This window comes from Lonchura striata, chromosome 5, assembly GCF_050655825.1.
Source record: "Lonchura striata isolate lonStrDom1 chromosome 5, ASM5065582v1, whole genome shotgun sequence".
Lineage (NCBI taxonomy): Eukaryota > Metazoa > Chordata > Aves > Passeriformes > Estrildidae > Lonchura > Lonchura striata.
Genome location: NC_140707.1, coordinates 40372159 through 40384976, shown reverse-complemented (window position 1 = coordinate 40384976; position 12818 = coordinate 40372159). Strand labels below are relative to the sequence as shown.

Here is a 12818-nt window from a genome sequence, read left to right as displayed (position 1 = left end):
ACGAGAACAGCACTAACTTGGATGCAGGCTAATATTTCAATGGCATTGGTATAGCCACTATGAATGCACTGTACCAGCTGTATTTAAAACAACTCTAACAAGGTTTAAGTTGTTAATAAGTCAATCAGCCAAAGCAGACTTCTCTAGGTTAAGAATATACATATTACTTAAGACTGAACAACTGAAAAGACTGCTGGCACTCTGCCTTTTTATGCACTCCAATATAGCTGTTGACTCTCTCTTGTGCTCTCTCTCATCATATAGCTGTAATGCAGTTAGAACCACCCAGCATCACATCCTTACTTGTCTATGCTGACTATTTGGAGGGATGAGAGACCCTCATGCCACCAATTCTAAGGCTTTATCTGCATTTGGAAATCTTTTGAAGCAAGTCTTCTAGAAAACTTCAGAGTAGAGGCCACTTCCACCTTTCCTTTACCTTTCCTCATTGCTTTTCTTCCTGCTGTTGCTATTTCTCAGATCGAGTATGGCCTTTAAGAGGAGTGCTTAGAGTATAATTTTAACGAAGCTTAGTCTCATAATGATGTGCAATTTAACAAAGTATCCATAAATATTTGGACTTAGAATTTCTTGTTCCTGACTGAAGCACAAAGCACCTGCCTGCTGCTGCTATGGCCCATAAAGCATTCTATTATGGTCATGGATAACATGAAACCTTTTAAAAAGAAAGTTAGCATAATTAGAACTCTTTATTTTCTCGAGGCATCAGTAGAAGGTCAGACTTAAGGTGATCTCTTCTTGATTGTCCCGAAGTTGTGCACTACTAGCACATGTAATTTTTTTTTTAGGAGGGTAGAACTCTAGTAGCACGTAAATATTACATATGGAGGAAAACCCTACCCTCTTTGAACATTCTGAAGCTCTATGAAAAGTTAGGAAATTGAAAAGTGAACATTGCTTGAAAGCCTTCCTTTTACATACAATTTTTAGATATCCACTAGATGTGAACTCTGCCTTCATTCTCTCACTGCACCTACCTTGATTCAGGCAGTTTGGACAAAATTAATTCTTAAAAGTCCATCCCAGCCTTGGACTGTTTATGCTTATGCCTAAAGAAGGGATGCCAACATAAGTGAGTGCACTGATAATATGGCAAGACCTAAAGTATATCCTGAGGCCTTCTTGAGCAAGAAGAACAGAAAATACTAGTGGTGCTCCACCACTTCTTATGGAAAATAACAAAAAAAAAAACAAACCCAGATACACTTGAGCTCTCTGTAGCACTTTATAGGTCAAAATACATCACTACTTTCTATTGGAGAGGGACCAGTACAAACCTGTATGACAACTGGTACAAATGGGAACTTTAGAATGGGTGAATCAGCATTCCCTTCCAATACACACTCATGTTTATATACATATGTGTATGTATGTATCTAAATACACATATATTCACAAGCTAAATGGATGCATATCTCAGAAGCTGCATGTGCATAAAGATAAAAGAATCCTTAACAGTAACACTAAGATCTTTCATGGACACTTAGTTCAGAAATTACTGGAAATATGCTTGAAATTTCTGCAGGTAAGACTGCAAAATTTAGTAAGGTTTCAGTGTATCAGCTGCCACTCCATGTTTATACAGGGTTTCTATTCTGCCCTTGCTTAAAAGTAACCGGTCACAAAAAACTTTTTATTGAATGCTCTTTGAAGTTATTACTGACACCATTGTGTGATATAGTCCACCGCTGCCCAGACACCAAGGCAAGGCAGTACACTGCTTAGCCATGCCCCATCACATTCCTCAGTAGCCCCTGTCGCTGCTAACAAGATGAACGGGCAAAACCGAGGCCCTGTGTTAATAACCAGGTCAGCAACCCCTCGGCAAGCGAGACCGCTCTTCCACAAAGCTGCCAAGGACCTCTGCGATCTCCCAGAGGGCAGCTGTCCCACATGAGAGGGAACGGGCCTTTCCCGCCGCTGCTCGGCCCCTGGGCAGGGACCTGTCGGCAGTGCCAGCCGCGGGGAGCCCCGGAAGGGGGCCGCTCCCTGCAGCCCGCTTCCCCCGGGGCGAGGGGCGGCCGGGACACAGCGCCCCGACCGCGGCCTGCAATGGACACCGCGCTCGGCGGCCCTGCCCTGCCCGGGGCGGCGCGGTACGAGCGGTCCCTCCGGGGCAGCAGCTCCCTCCCCGCCGCTCGAAGGTCTCTGCCCCTCGCAGAGCATCGCGGGGTCCGAAGGCTTGGCGGGAGAAGAGCGCCGCGACCCCTCAGCGCCCGAGCTCCCGGGGCGCCGCGGGCGGGATGGGCCCGCGATTCCCCGGCCTGTCGCTAAGAGCCGCCCGAGGAGCCCGCGGCCTGCAGCGCCCGGCCAGGCCCCGGCCTCAAGTTGCCTCCTTCCCCTGCCGCCCCTCGGAGCCCGGAGGCGGGGAAGCAGGAAGAAGCACCTGCGCCAAGCGCCGCTGGGGAGGGGAGAGGCGGCCAGCCGGCCGCCGAGCCCCGCAGCCCCTCCCTGGCTGGGGGTGCAGAGCCTTTTCCCGTCCTCCGTGTCGCAGCTGATGTCAAGCCCTCGCTTCCCTCCTACCTGACAGTATCCCCCACCCCCATGGCTCCCTCAGCCCCGGGCAGGCAACAGAGGGGACCTTAAGCCAAAAACCATCAGCACAAATATATCCCCCTCTTTCACAAACGCGCCCTGCAACGGGAGGGTGGAGGAACAAAACAAAACCTGACTCCCCTCCCCCAAAAGAAGATGGGGTGGGGGTGGCCCCAAAGTGACCAGTCCCTCGATTAAACCGATCCGGTTCCCGCCCGATGCCGAGCGGTACTGCAGCCCCCCCGGCCAAACTCGGGGCCGCCGCCGCCCCCGGCAGCGACTGCTGACCCCCGGCCGGGGCACGGCGCTGACAAATGTCACCCGGTGCCCACAATGAGCGCCGCGGGGCTGCTCTTCTCCGCCGTCGTCCCCTCAAAATAAGAAAATCCTCTTTTAAGAGGAAAGACACGCGAGCCATCAAATAAAAGGGCACCCCTAGCTCCCACCCCCAGCGCCCGGGAAACACTCTCGTAAAAACTTTGACCAGGGCTCCCCCCTCCCCCCCGATAATAGTAGAATTTAAAACCTGTCAACCATTTTAGATCCCTACTTGAGAAAACATCATTCCCGGGCACCGGTGGATTTGGCAAACGGCTCTGAGCAGCGCTGCCGCGGCTCCCCTCCCCCGGGCCGCAGGGGAGGCGGCCAGGGAGGAAGATGCTTCCTGGGGAGGGGGTGGCGGGAGGGGGCGAGGGACGGGAGCGTTCGCTTTACCTGAGACCAGCCACTGGCCTCCATTGTTGGAGAATTCAATGGCATTGACACAGCCGAAGTGGCCCAGGAGGTCCTTCTTGTAGAGGTTCCTGCAGCCCCGCAGGCGTCTTCGCTGGAAGTCTTGGGTGAGCAGGGGGTCCCCCTCCAAGCCCCGCTGGGACAGGAACCCCACCACCGACCGCATGCTGCCCCCCCGGCTGCCTCTCCTCCTCATGCTGCCGCCTGCGCCGCTCCCCGCCGCTCCTTCCCCCGCCGCCCCTTCCCCCGCCGCCGCCTCCCCTCCCCCGCTTCCCCCCTTGTTATGGTTATGATGATTTTTCTTTAGCCAGCCATGGCAGAGAGGTGTTAGACACTCCGCCGCTTCCTGATCCCGCTGGCTCCTCCCCGCTTCCCTCAGCAGCTGATCCTCAGCTGCAGCCCGCGCCTCCCGGCCCGGCTCTAGCGTGGCGCCGCCGCCGGTTAACTCGCTGCTGGAGCGGCGCGGGGGGACGGTAACGTTCGCCACTCCGGGGACGGACGGACACGTCCGCCTCTCCAAGCACCTCCTGGGGCAAGGACACATCCGCCGCCGCTGCGGGAACTTGCAGGGGGCCGGCCACACTCGCCGCTCCGGGGATCTTTTTGGGGAAGGACGCGTTCGACGCTCGGAGGACCTGCCGGGGAACGGGTACAGCCGTCACTCGGAGGAGCCGCGGGAGGACGCGTCCCGCCGCCGCTCAGCCGGCGCGGCTGAGTGTCCCGTGCCGCCTGCAGCCCCGCGGGCGGCGGGCAGGTGCTCCCGCGGAGCGGTGATTGGGAAGGGAGCGCTCCGGAGACACGGCCCGGCAACGCACCGGAGGGAAGATGAGGGGAAAAACAGCTCAAATGCGGGGAAGGTTTGCAATGGTGCTTGTCCTCTGTAAATGCTGAGTGATTTCTACGGGAATTCAAAGCATTATGGCTTTAGAATTTGGTTTGGGTTTTTTTGTTATTGTTGTGGTTGTTTTCTCTATGATGGTTATTATGGGTTTCATAGCTTGCTCTCTCCTGCTCCTTCCCGAACAACTGAAAACAGAAGAATTGCCCATCACAAGTAGACATTTCTGCAGCCCTTTGAAGACTGCTCGAAGTACAAATGACTATACTTCTCTTACCCTGCAGTGTCAACTAAACCCCAAAACGCAGTTGGCTAACCAGGTGATCTGTGTTGTTCTTCACTGTTTAACAATACCCCACAAACTTTACCTTACTGGAGTAAGAATATCTTTTTTCTTTCATAGGACCCTGTACTTCTCAGGTAACATCTGATGCCATGTCAGGCAACAGGAGTGTCATTCAAAGAGTGATGTCCATGAGGTGCTGCACAGACCCTCAGTCCCTTGCAGCTGGACTGCATGCTGCATGTGCACAAAATTAGCAGCTTGAAACTTTCAGGTCTGTCTTTCCCCATGGCAGTAGGGAAGATACAGTTTTCAGAAGGTGAGAGGAATTAGCCTGACCATCCTGGCCATTTTTGTGTAGCACTGCATCTGGTGGGAATTAGGAGTCTTGAAACTTTAAAATAAGAAGGGGAGAAAACCCTCCCTGACATAAACTGTGATGTGATAATGTGACTGAGTACTCTTAGACTGCTGCCATATTCCAGTGACTGCTTTTCCATAAAAACAGAAATTATTTCATTTTAAAAAGTCAGTTACGTGCTTTGGGTTTCTTCTTGGTTAAGATTATAGAAAGAGCACAAAATCCTGCATAGACCAAGCTTTTTATTTGACAACACTATACCCTTAATTTTAACACATAAGAAAAGTAAATAAAATCTCTCTCGTCTAATTGGGAATAAAAAAAGAATGCAAGAAGTTACATTAACAGTGTTAACATTAACAATTAACAATGTTTCACAACTGCAGTGAAAACAAAACAGTTGATCTCTTATCTGAACTGTACGTAAGGATGTTTTCTCATTACAGTTGTTGATGGCCAACTACTGCAATGTACATGTCTAGCCACCCTCAATATAGAGAGGCAAAGACTCTCCATCATGGTTTGTGTTTATTACCTTAGCTTCAGACATTGCTATAAAATGATATTTTATAACTTTGTTGCTTGCATGCCAAGACATTCTGCACCATTACAATTATATCAGAAGCTGTTGCTCGTACAGCAAGATTTCACTTTTTCCCCTTTCCTAAAGTATTGTTCAGGTTGAATATCTTTGAGTATCTTTGGTTTCTATACTGAAATAAATATGCAATATAATAAAATTTCCTTTTTCTCTACACTGTGGATCCAGTCTCCAGGAAAACTGTGTACTTAAATGGTTTTGCATAGAAATAAAACTCTTTCCTAAGCCCCCTGTTCCAGGACTTTTAAGAAAGATTTAACTGAGGTTTTTGTTTGGTTGGTTGTTTTTTGGGGGTTTTTTAAATCACAGTTTTAAACAGTCAGAATTTAAAAGAAAAATAATAGCAGACTGTCAATCTGTTCTGCTCAATGACATGACCATATAGGTTAAAAAACTGTACCGGTAAGTGTTCTTTTCACTCTACTGATTCCTTTCTTTGAATTAATTTTGAATATAACACCTGAAGAAGTTATCATAGCCTATACAGGTAATATCTTCCTTGGAAAATCACTGGTGTCTGTGTTAATAAAGCCAGAGTGCTTTATCTCTCCAAAGCACATACACTGTTGTCCTGAGTCATACTGAAGGAGCATCAGTGAAGCATCTTTGTCTGCTTTAACAGGAATATTCTGCAGCTTGCAATGGAATCAATGTATCAACAGTAATTAGTCAAACAGATCAAACTTCATCAAGTTGCTGTTCTGGGGGTCATGTTAGCATGGGGGTGCTATACCCTCACGGAGACTCATTGTCACAGACCAAACTTGAGCTGCTTAATTCTGTAGCGTGTTCATAGTCTCCTCCATGTCTCAAAAGCAGCATGAAATCAAGCACAAAAATGTTTTGCCTGGAATTCAACAAGTAGGCAACAGAGTGGAGGAGTCAACTGGAAAGGAAATAGGAGATAATGAACAGAGTGGTGACTTGCTGTAGATGTCCTTGGAAATAAAGGTAAGCAAATAATGTTTGATGCAATACCGAAGAGGGAACTAGGAGAATCCTTAAAATAGAGAAGTGATGTGGTTAGAGTAATGGGTTGCAGTTTCAGAGTTGTTAATTCCAAGGTTGTGCAGAGCTCAGTGTCTCAGCAGTACTAAATTGATCTGGATGAGGTATGGCGATGGTGTCACATTACTCTCATATTAGCTTCTGCCCATGCCACAGACTTTTTGTTCTGCCTCTGGAAAGACTGACAATAACTGATCAGGATTTACTGTCTGTTGGTACAAAGTTATCCCGTCAACATTTTTTTCTGAACAAATTTGAATTGGGAGAATCAGTTAAATTGCATTACTTGTTTCTATTTGATGGCTGAGGTGTATTGATCATTAATAGGAGGCCTACAGGCAGCTTTGCTATGTTGTCAGACTCTGGCATTTCCCGTGGCTGTTGTGTTAGGAGCTGTATTGGTTAATGTTGGAGAGAGAGGTATTTGGGCAGTCTTTGTATATCAGCAAGAAAACAAGGGTCTTAGCAGCAAGGATGTTTTGGAGGGCTGTTTTGGAGCTGCCACATGGAAGTATATACCCTGGGTGCTAGGATCTACAAAGTCATTTCAGTCAGATCAGACAGCTGACAAACAAGCTTGAGTGGCAGATAAACTGGTGACGCTATCCACAGATACTCACAAAGAAGATAATAAGAGGGCTTTCAGGGAAGAGTTCTAGCTCTGCTGAGCTCTAATTTCCTGCTAGTCATTCATAGAAGAAAGACTCTGTTTTGAGTTTGGACAGGGGGAGGTATCTCATCTGAAATACAAATAAATTAATATCTTTCTGCAGATGATTTATGGATCTGCTCCTTTCCCCAGAGCTAACTCTGAGATAATGTAGGAGGGTAACAGCAGACCAAGGATACAGTTCCCTGAGAGTCTGTCAAACACTAGGAAGTCTTAAATAGGTAAAAAGTATTTAAGTGAAGTATGATTGATTGTGTCAGGTGAGAAAGGATGATATTTAAATACTCTTTTTGGGGTTCTGTGCAACCTTTGATTGGCTTTGGTTAAACCAGAATGGAAACTGAGAAGTTTGGACACTGATAGTTGGATATCTATAGAGTGAGTCAGAGAGAGTGAATGCGTAATTAGGAAAGTAGAGCTGAGTCAAGGCTTTTAATTATTTGCATATTTATACCTTTTTTTTTTTTAAGGATAAATAGAAAGAAAGAGTAAACCAAGAAGACTACATCATATTTTAGCCATATAATTTTTTTAAAAATAGTATTGTGTAATTTATTCCCTCTAATGAAAATTTGGTGGCTTCTGTGTTTCTCTCCTTTTGCTTACTTTAATGGGCCAGAAAGGTAAGAAAAACAAGGATTTTTTTTTTTTCAAATGTCTCCCCTTGGGGTTTGCTGTTCTGCTATGTAGGTTTAACATGCAGCTAAGCCAATCTAATGATTTCTGGCCACTGAAAAGTGGCTTTATTTTTTTGTGGCTGTGTGTTCTGTCCCTTTCTTTGTGCTGATGCTGCTACTTACTGGGCCTGCTTGTCTGCCATGCGTTATATTTGGCTTATGGAAGTGTTCCAATGAGTGCCAAAATCAGCACAAGCTAGTCTGGAGTACCCAGCTTGGAGATGAGTTTTGGAGATGGAGGATGTCATGTTCTTAGCAGCCATAAATGGTGAAGCTGACTCAGAGTGCCTTCTGGACTGAACTGGGGTAAGGTAAGCAGCTCTTCAAGAAATGGAATTGTGAAATTCATATCTCTAGATAAGCAATGAAAAGAGTTGGCAATTAAGGAAGAAATACATTGATGATGATTGATGTTAATGCAACTCATCCTCGTGGGATTATCTGGCATTTTACAACTGAGTTTTTTTTCAGATTCTTTGCAAAACCTGCAAACTCTGTCAGATCCCTTCAGTGAGCTACCACTGACTCATCTTTTGGCTTAAGATGTAGTTTCACTAAGATCTGGCTGTATGATGAATTAGTACAAGGAGTTAAACCAGAAGAAAATCCAGGTTTTTGCTGTGCTAGCTTTCTGCTCACTTAATTCCTTGAATCAAGCAGGCACCAGTATTTGCAGAATTGAGGCTGGAAAAGAATATTGACAGGGAGAAGGGTGAAGCAGAATTGCCTTTTCAACAGAAGCTAAATCTTCAATCCACCTGGTTGCAGTGTAAGACTCCATCTTTAGGACGGGGCTTCACAGTTGATTGAAACTGCTCTCATTCTGACTTCTTGAGGAAAGAAACTCTACTGCTTTCCTGGTACCAACCCTGTTAAAACAAACCCTGTTCAAAATGGCTTGTTTGCATATGTAGTCAGGGTGTTATTAGGAATGACAGAAGGAAGATAAATTACATTAAGAGTTGAAATGTGAGTTTGGCTTTTTTCTGTAGCTTGGGATGAGGCCTCAAAGACAGTGTTATTAATGAGTTAGTAGGGACTACATGCAGCTCTCTGCTCATTGTCTGCTACCAGCAATTTAAGTGTTCACTTGGGCCTCTCTCCTTTGATATTCCATGATCATTGATTTTCCTTTGAACACTGCCTCATTTACCCTAGTCTTCTCCCTCCTAAAGGATGAGCTAATGTCATTATAGAAATAATTATTTTTTCTGTGATCAGCAGAACAAGTGAAGCCTGGTTTCCTATGGATTTGTCCTGATGTGCTGTGTGGATTCTCATTTGTATACTAAGCAGTGTCTGCACATGCTTACCATTTTATCAGTGACAGCTTTATTAGGACCTGTTTCATCCATTTGGCTTGGTATTTCACTTGTTACCTTTGTACAAATTTAGATGGAATTTAGCAATGGTTTAAACATGCTTTTTTGGCAAGGAAAGTGGGGGAAGTAATGGGACCCAGGGGCAGAAACAGTAATATAGAGTAATTTCATAAGCCTTCTTTCCTTAGGAAATCAGGCTAAAAATTAGTCTTTTGACAGAGACCTCTGCAGAGACCTCACATCAGGCTACAGACACAGAAATGTATATGTTGCTGTTTACCATGTAAAGGCTTCCAGTTACCTGCTATAACAGATTGCTTATAACTAAGGCTAAGCCAGCAGTTGGTGTTTACTCACTTGGTTATCTTCTCATCTTCAGCAGCAATGTCCCTATCAGGTTTTGGGAACCTGTGGTTTGTTTGGTTTTTGTTTGTTTGTTTGCTGGGTTTTGGTTGTGTTTTGGGTGGGTTTTTTGGGGGGTTTTGTTTGTTTGTTTTGGTTTTGTTTTTTGCCAGAATGCATTCATGCATCAGTTGCTTTCAATTATTTTTAATTTAATCTTTATACTTGAATAAATGGCTATGTAGGTATAAGACAAGCTGTTAAAGAGACTTGTAGCTTACAGGACTCTGTAATATCAGTGATGCCATGAAAAATAAAGGCATTAAATGCAACCAGGGATAGAATCCTCTTACTTGAAGAAAAGCTGGGAGACTTTCACTGTGTAATAAATATTAGGGTATTTTATTGCAACTTTCTCTATTGTAACTTTACACTTCTGTTATTTTAAAAACGAAAATAAATTATTGCAGATTTGTTCAGTATTTGTGCTTATCTTGAGCTCTGACAGAGTTTTCTTAAGGATGCCTTGCCTACCCCACAGTGGAGCAGCTGGATCCTGGAGCCCTGCTGCATCATCTTCTTGGTTCTCTTTCCAAACACTTGGGCCTTGAAATGTCTGTTGTGTCCCCAGGTGTTACCTTTTGTCCTTGAACTAGTTTACAGATGAATCAGTTCCATGATTTTCTGACCCTGACACTACAGATACGTGCGTGCTGGAGCAAGGAAGCAGGGAGTGAACAGTCAAGTCACAGGTACAACAGGAAATGTGGGACTGTCCATCCAAGTGACAATCCAGGTTTACGCTAGATTCCAATGACCATACAAAACAAAGCGCTATACCTTGAGGGATATGTGTGAAGGGAAGAGAGAGGGAGAGAAAAACAGGCAGAACATGTCCATCTGACTGTGAGAACTCAGGTACTGCCAGATCCCTCCAGCTTTCTCTCCTGAGCATGCTTTCTCTCTTCTGAGCACAAGTCATGTGAGAAACTTCAGAATAGTGCTGGCTCCTGCTCAGTGACCTGCAATTCAGCTGGTCAGTTGTGTCTGGTGCATCGGAGCACAGGGGATGGATGGAGAAGCTGGTGCCAGGCTGTGACTGAAAGGGAGATGCAGACCTTCCCTCTAGAGGAGAATGAACGAGAGACAAGGTGCAAGTTACTGCAGTGAGATTGCAATGCTTTGTAACTCAATGAATTAATATAAAAATTAATAAAAATCTTGTCACTGTAGAGCAAGACTGAGAGGCTTTGCAGAAACACTTATAATACAGAAGCTGTAACTATAAGGTATAAGATATTTGTACATTCAAAATACAGATGCAAGTCAATGGAAAACAAAACTCTGATCCTACCCCAGCACCAGTGAGACCTGATATGGCCACACCATGCTGGCACAAATCAGGTCATTAGAACAAGTAGCTGCTTAACCTTTAATAGCCTTGTCATCTTTCTGATAAGGAGAGGGGCTTATTTGCTCAAAAAAGTGTTCTGGAAATCACCTGTTTTACTTGTGAGCTATCAAGATGTCTGTACCTCATTCTTGAGTTAAGAAAAAAAGAAGGGGAAGAGTAGAGATGAGTTACAGACTAAAAAAAATATGCCTCTATAGAAGATTTTTGCCAATGCCAGCCTCTTTGTTGCACTCTTTGGACAATGTGTCTGCTAAATACCAAATCTCTCCTAGGGAGATCCTCTTACCCTGATGACTACAAGTGGCAAAGTTATAACAAAACAAAATGTAAGCTGTCAAATTGTTAAATTAATTTAACACAGTATTTTCTATGGGTTCAGTCTCTACTTCAAATACATGCAGCTAGGTGGAAAGCTAACAGCACAAAATCTCAGATACTGGGAAATGCAAAGGAATTTGAAGAAACTGGATGCTCAGATCCTCTCATTTGCAATGGAGTTTGGGCTGGAAACTTGTTTGCTTTTTAGCAGTGATGCCCTCAAACCTTGATGATAGTAACTCTGATACAGCAGCTGCCTGTACACTCACTCTCCAGATTTTGTGGTGTCACTCTTCTAACGTTCGCATTTCTCCGCACGCACGGGGGCAACAATCACTTGTCATGATTAAGCGACATGTTCCTCTGTTAATTTCTTAACACTCCATTTTATTTGTTCCCTTTTTTTCTTCCAGCTTGCCACTTTGGAGGTGGCTGCGATTTGCTATTTATTTTCCCGGCTGCCTTTGTTCTTTACTTCCCATTCCATCTGGTCCCTCCTGCCCCAGGGGTTCCCGGTGCTCTGCGTGTGGGTGACTTCACTGCGGCTCGCTCCTCAAGCCCTCCCTAGGCGCAGACAACAAACCACACTTTTTACTCCAAAAATCTCCTTTAAAAAGAGCTGGATATTCAGTATTCGTACCAGCACTTTGCCCCATTGAAGGCATGTCGGCGCTTGCCCAGCGGCACAGCCGCCGCGCCGCTAGCTGCCGTACAACATGGCGGCGCCCACGGCCCACTCGCACGGCCGGCACAGAGGAAGCGTCCGCCACGCTAAGGCTCCCGGTGTGTGTGGCGACTGCCCCGCGGGGCGTTCCTGCAGCCGGACGCAGCCGTTCCGCGGGACGCAGGCAGCGGGCGGATCCGTGGGCGCCCGGCGGGGCCGCGGGCGGGCGGCGGGGCCGGCGCGGGGAGCGGCTGCTGCGCGCATCCCGGAGAGGCCGCGGCTGCAGGTGCGCCGGTGCGCGCTCCGCTGCGCCCGCGGCCGCCCGCACGCTCGCTCCCGGCGTCTGGGCCTCTTCCCGGGGTAGATAACCGCGACCGAACCTAAAGCGGGCAGCGCGTTCCCCCTGGTGCCGAGAGGAGCCGCGGACGCCCCCGCCCGCCCCCGTCCCGTCGGGCCTGGCAGCGGCTCGGAGCAGCGCTCGGCCGGGTCCCGGGCCCGCCCCGGGCCTTGGCGCGCCGCTGCCGCCGGGGCTGAGCGGGGCCGGGGTGTCTTAGCGGGGCTTCTCCCGCCCCGGCGGGGGATCACAGCATCACAGGCGCCCCCGGCTCAGAGGGGTGGTGGCTGTCGGACCGAGGTCGCTGCGGGCGGGCTCGTTGCGCCCGGTGTTTGCGCTCAGGGTACGGGGTGGCAGTGAACGACCTGTTGCTTCGGGGGTGCTCGGGCAGGAGCGGGGAGCGGCTCTGCAGCGGTGCTGGAGTAGCGTCGACACCCGAACTTCTCCTTGTGGGGAGCTGTGCGCAAGGACAGCCCTTCAGAAACAACGTGGTGGGTTGGGATGGAGGAGCAGGATTGATTCCAGTTTATTGAAGGGGTACTAACTTCTGTATGATAGAGGGACAGCTAAATAAGATGCTGCTGTTTTAGGGCTTTTCAACGCCTGAAGACTATTTGACCCTAGTATGGATGTGAATGTAATGGATAAATAAATGCCTGTTGTTTACTAATGCATGAACAGACATGCTTATTCTGCAG

The 12818-nt window shown here is 47.2% G+C and overlaps 3 protein-coding genes across 16 annotated transcripts in view; 1 reads left to right on the top strand and 2 right to left on the bottom strand.

The window, feature by feature from the left end:
• DCAF5 (DDB1 and CUL4 associated factor 5) overlaps positions 1–3832 on the bottom strand; it is a 68177-nt gene extending 64345 nt beyond the window's left edge. For 3 of the 4 annotated variants that reach the window (XM_085580320.1, XM_085580321.1, XM_021547091.3), the window contains exon 1: positions 3271–3832. In XM_085580320.1, the coding sequence (XP_085436446.1) occupies positions 3271–3832 (562 nt within the window). Of the gene's footprint in view, positions 1–3106; positions 3249–3270 lie in introns of those variants that run through there. The other variant, XM_021547092.3, reaches the window with a different exon arrangement.
• Positions 3833–5595: 1763 nt separating this feature from the next.
• Positions 5596–12818, top strand: part of EXD2 (exonuclease 3'-5' domain containing 2) — a 35644-nt gene continuing 28421 nt past the window's right edge. For 3 of the 11 annotated variants that reach the window (XM_085580329.1, XM_085580325.1, XM_021547087.4), the window contains exon 1: positions 10488–11905. The gene's annotated coding sequence lies outside the window, so the exon portion shown is untranslated. The other 8 variants (XM_085580326.1, XM_077784102.2, XM_085580324.1 and 5 more) reach the window with 7 other exon arrangements.
• Positions 9770–12805, bottom strand: LOC146767333 (uncharacterized). Its single transcript, XM_085582388.1, has 4 exons — positions 12777–12805; positions 12417–12577; positions 11763–12335; positions 9770–10515 (listed from the first exon to the last, which is right to left on the bottom strand). The coding sequence occupies exons 1-4, from the start codon at positions 12803–12805 to the stop codon at positions 10043–10045; spliced, it is 1236 nt and encodes a 411-aa protein (XP_085438514.1). The 3' UTR covers positions 9770–10042.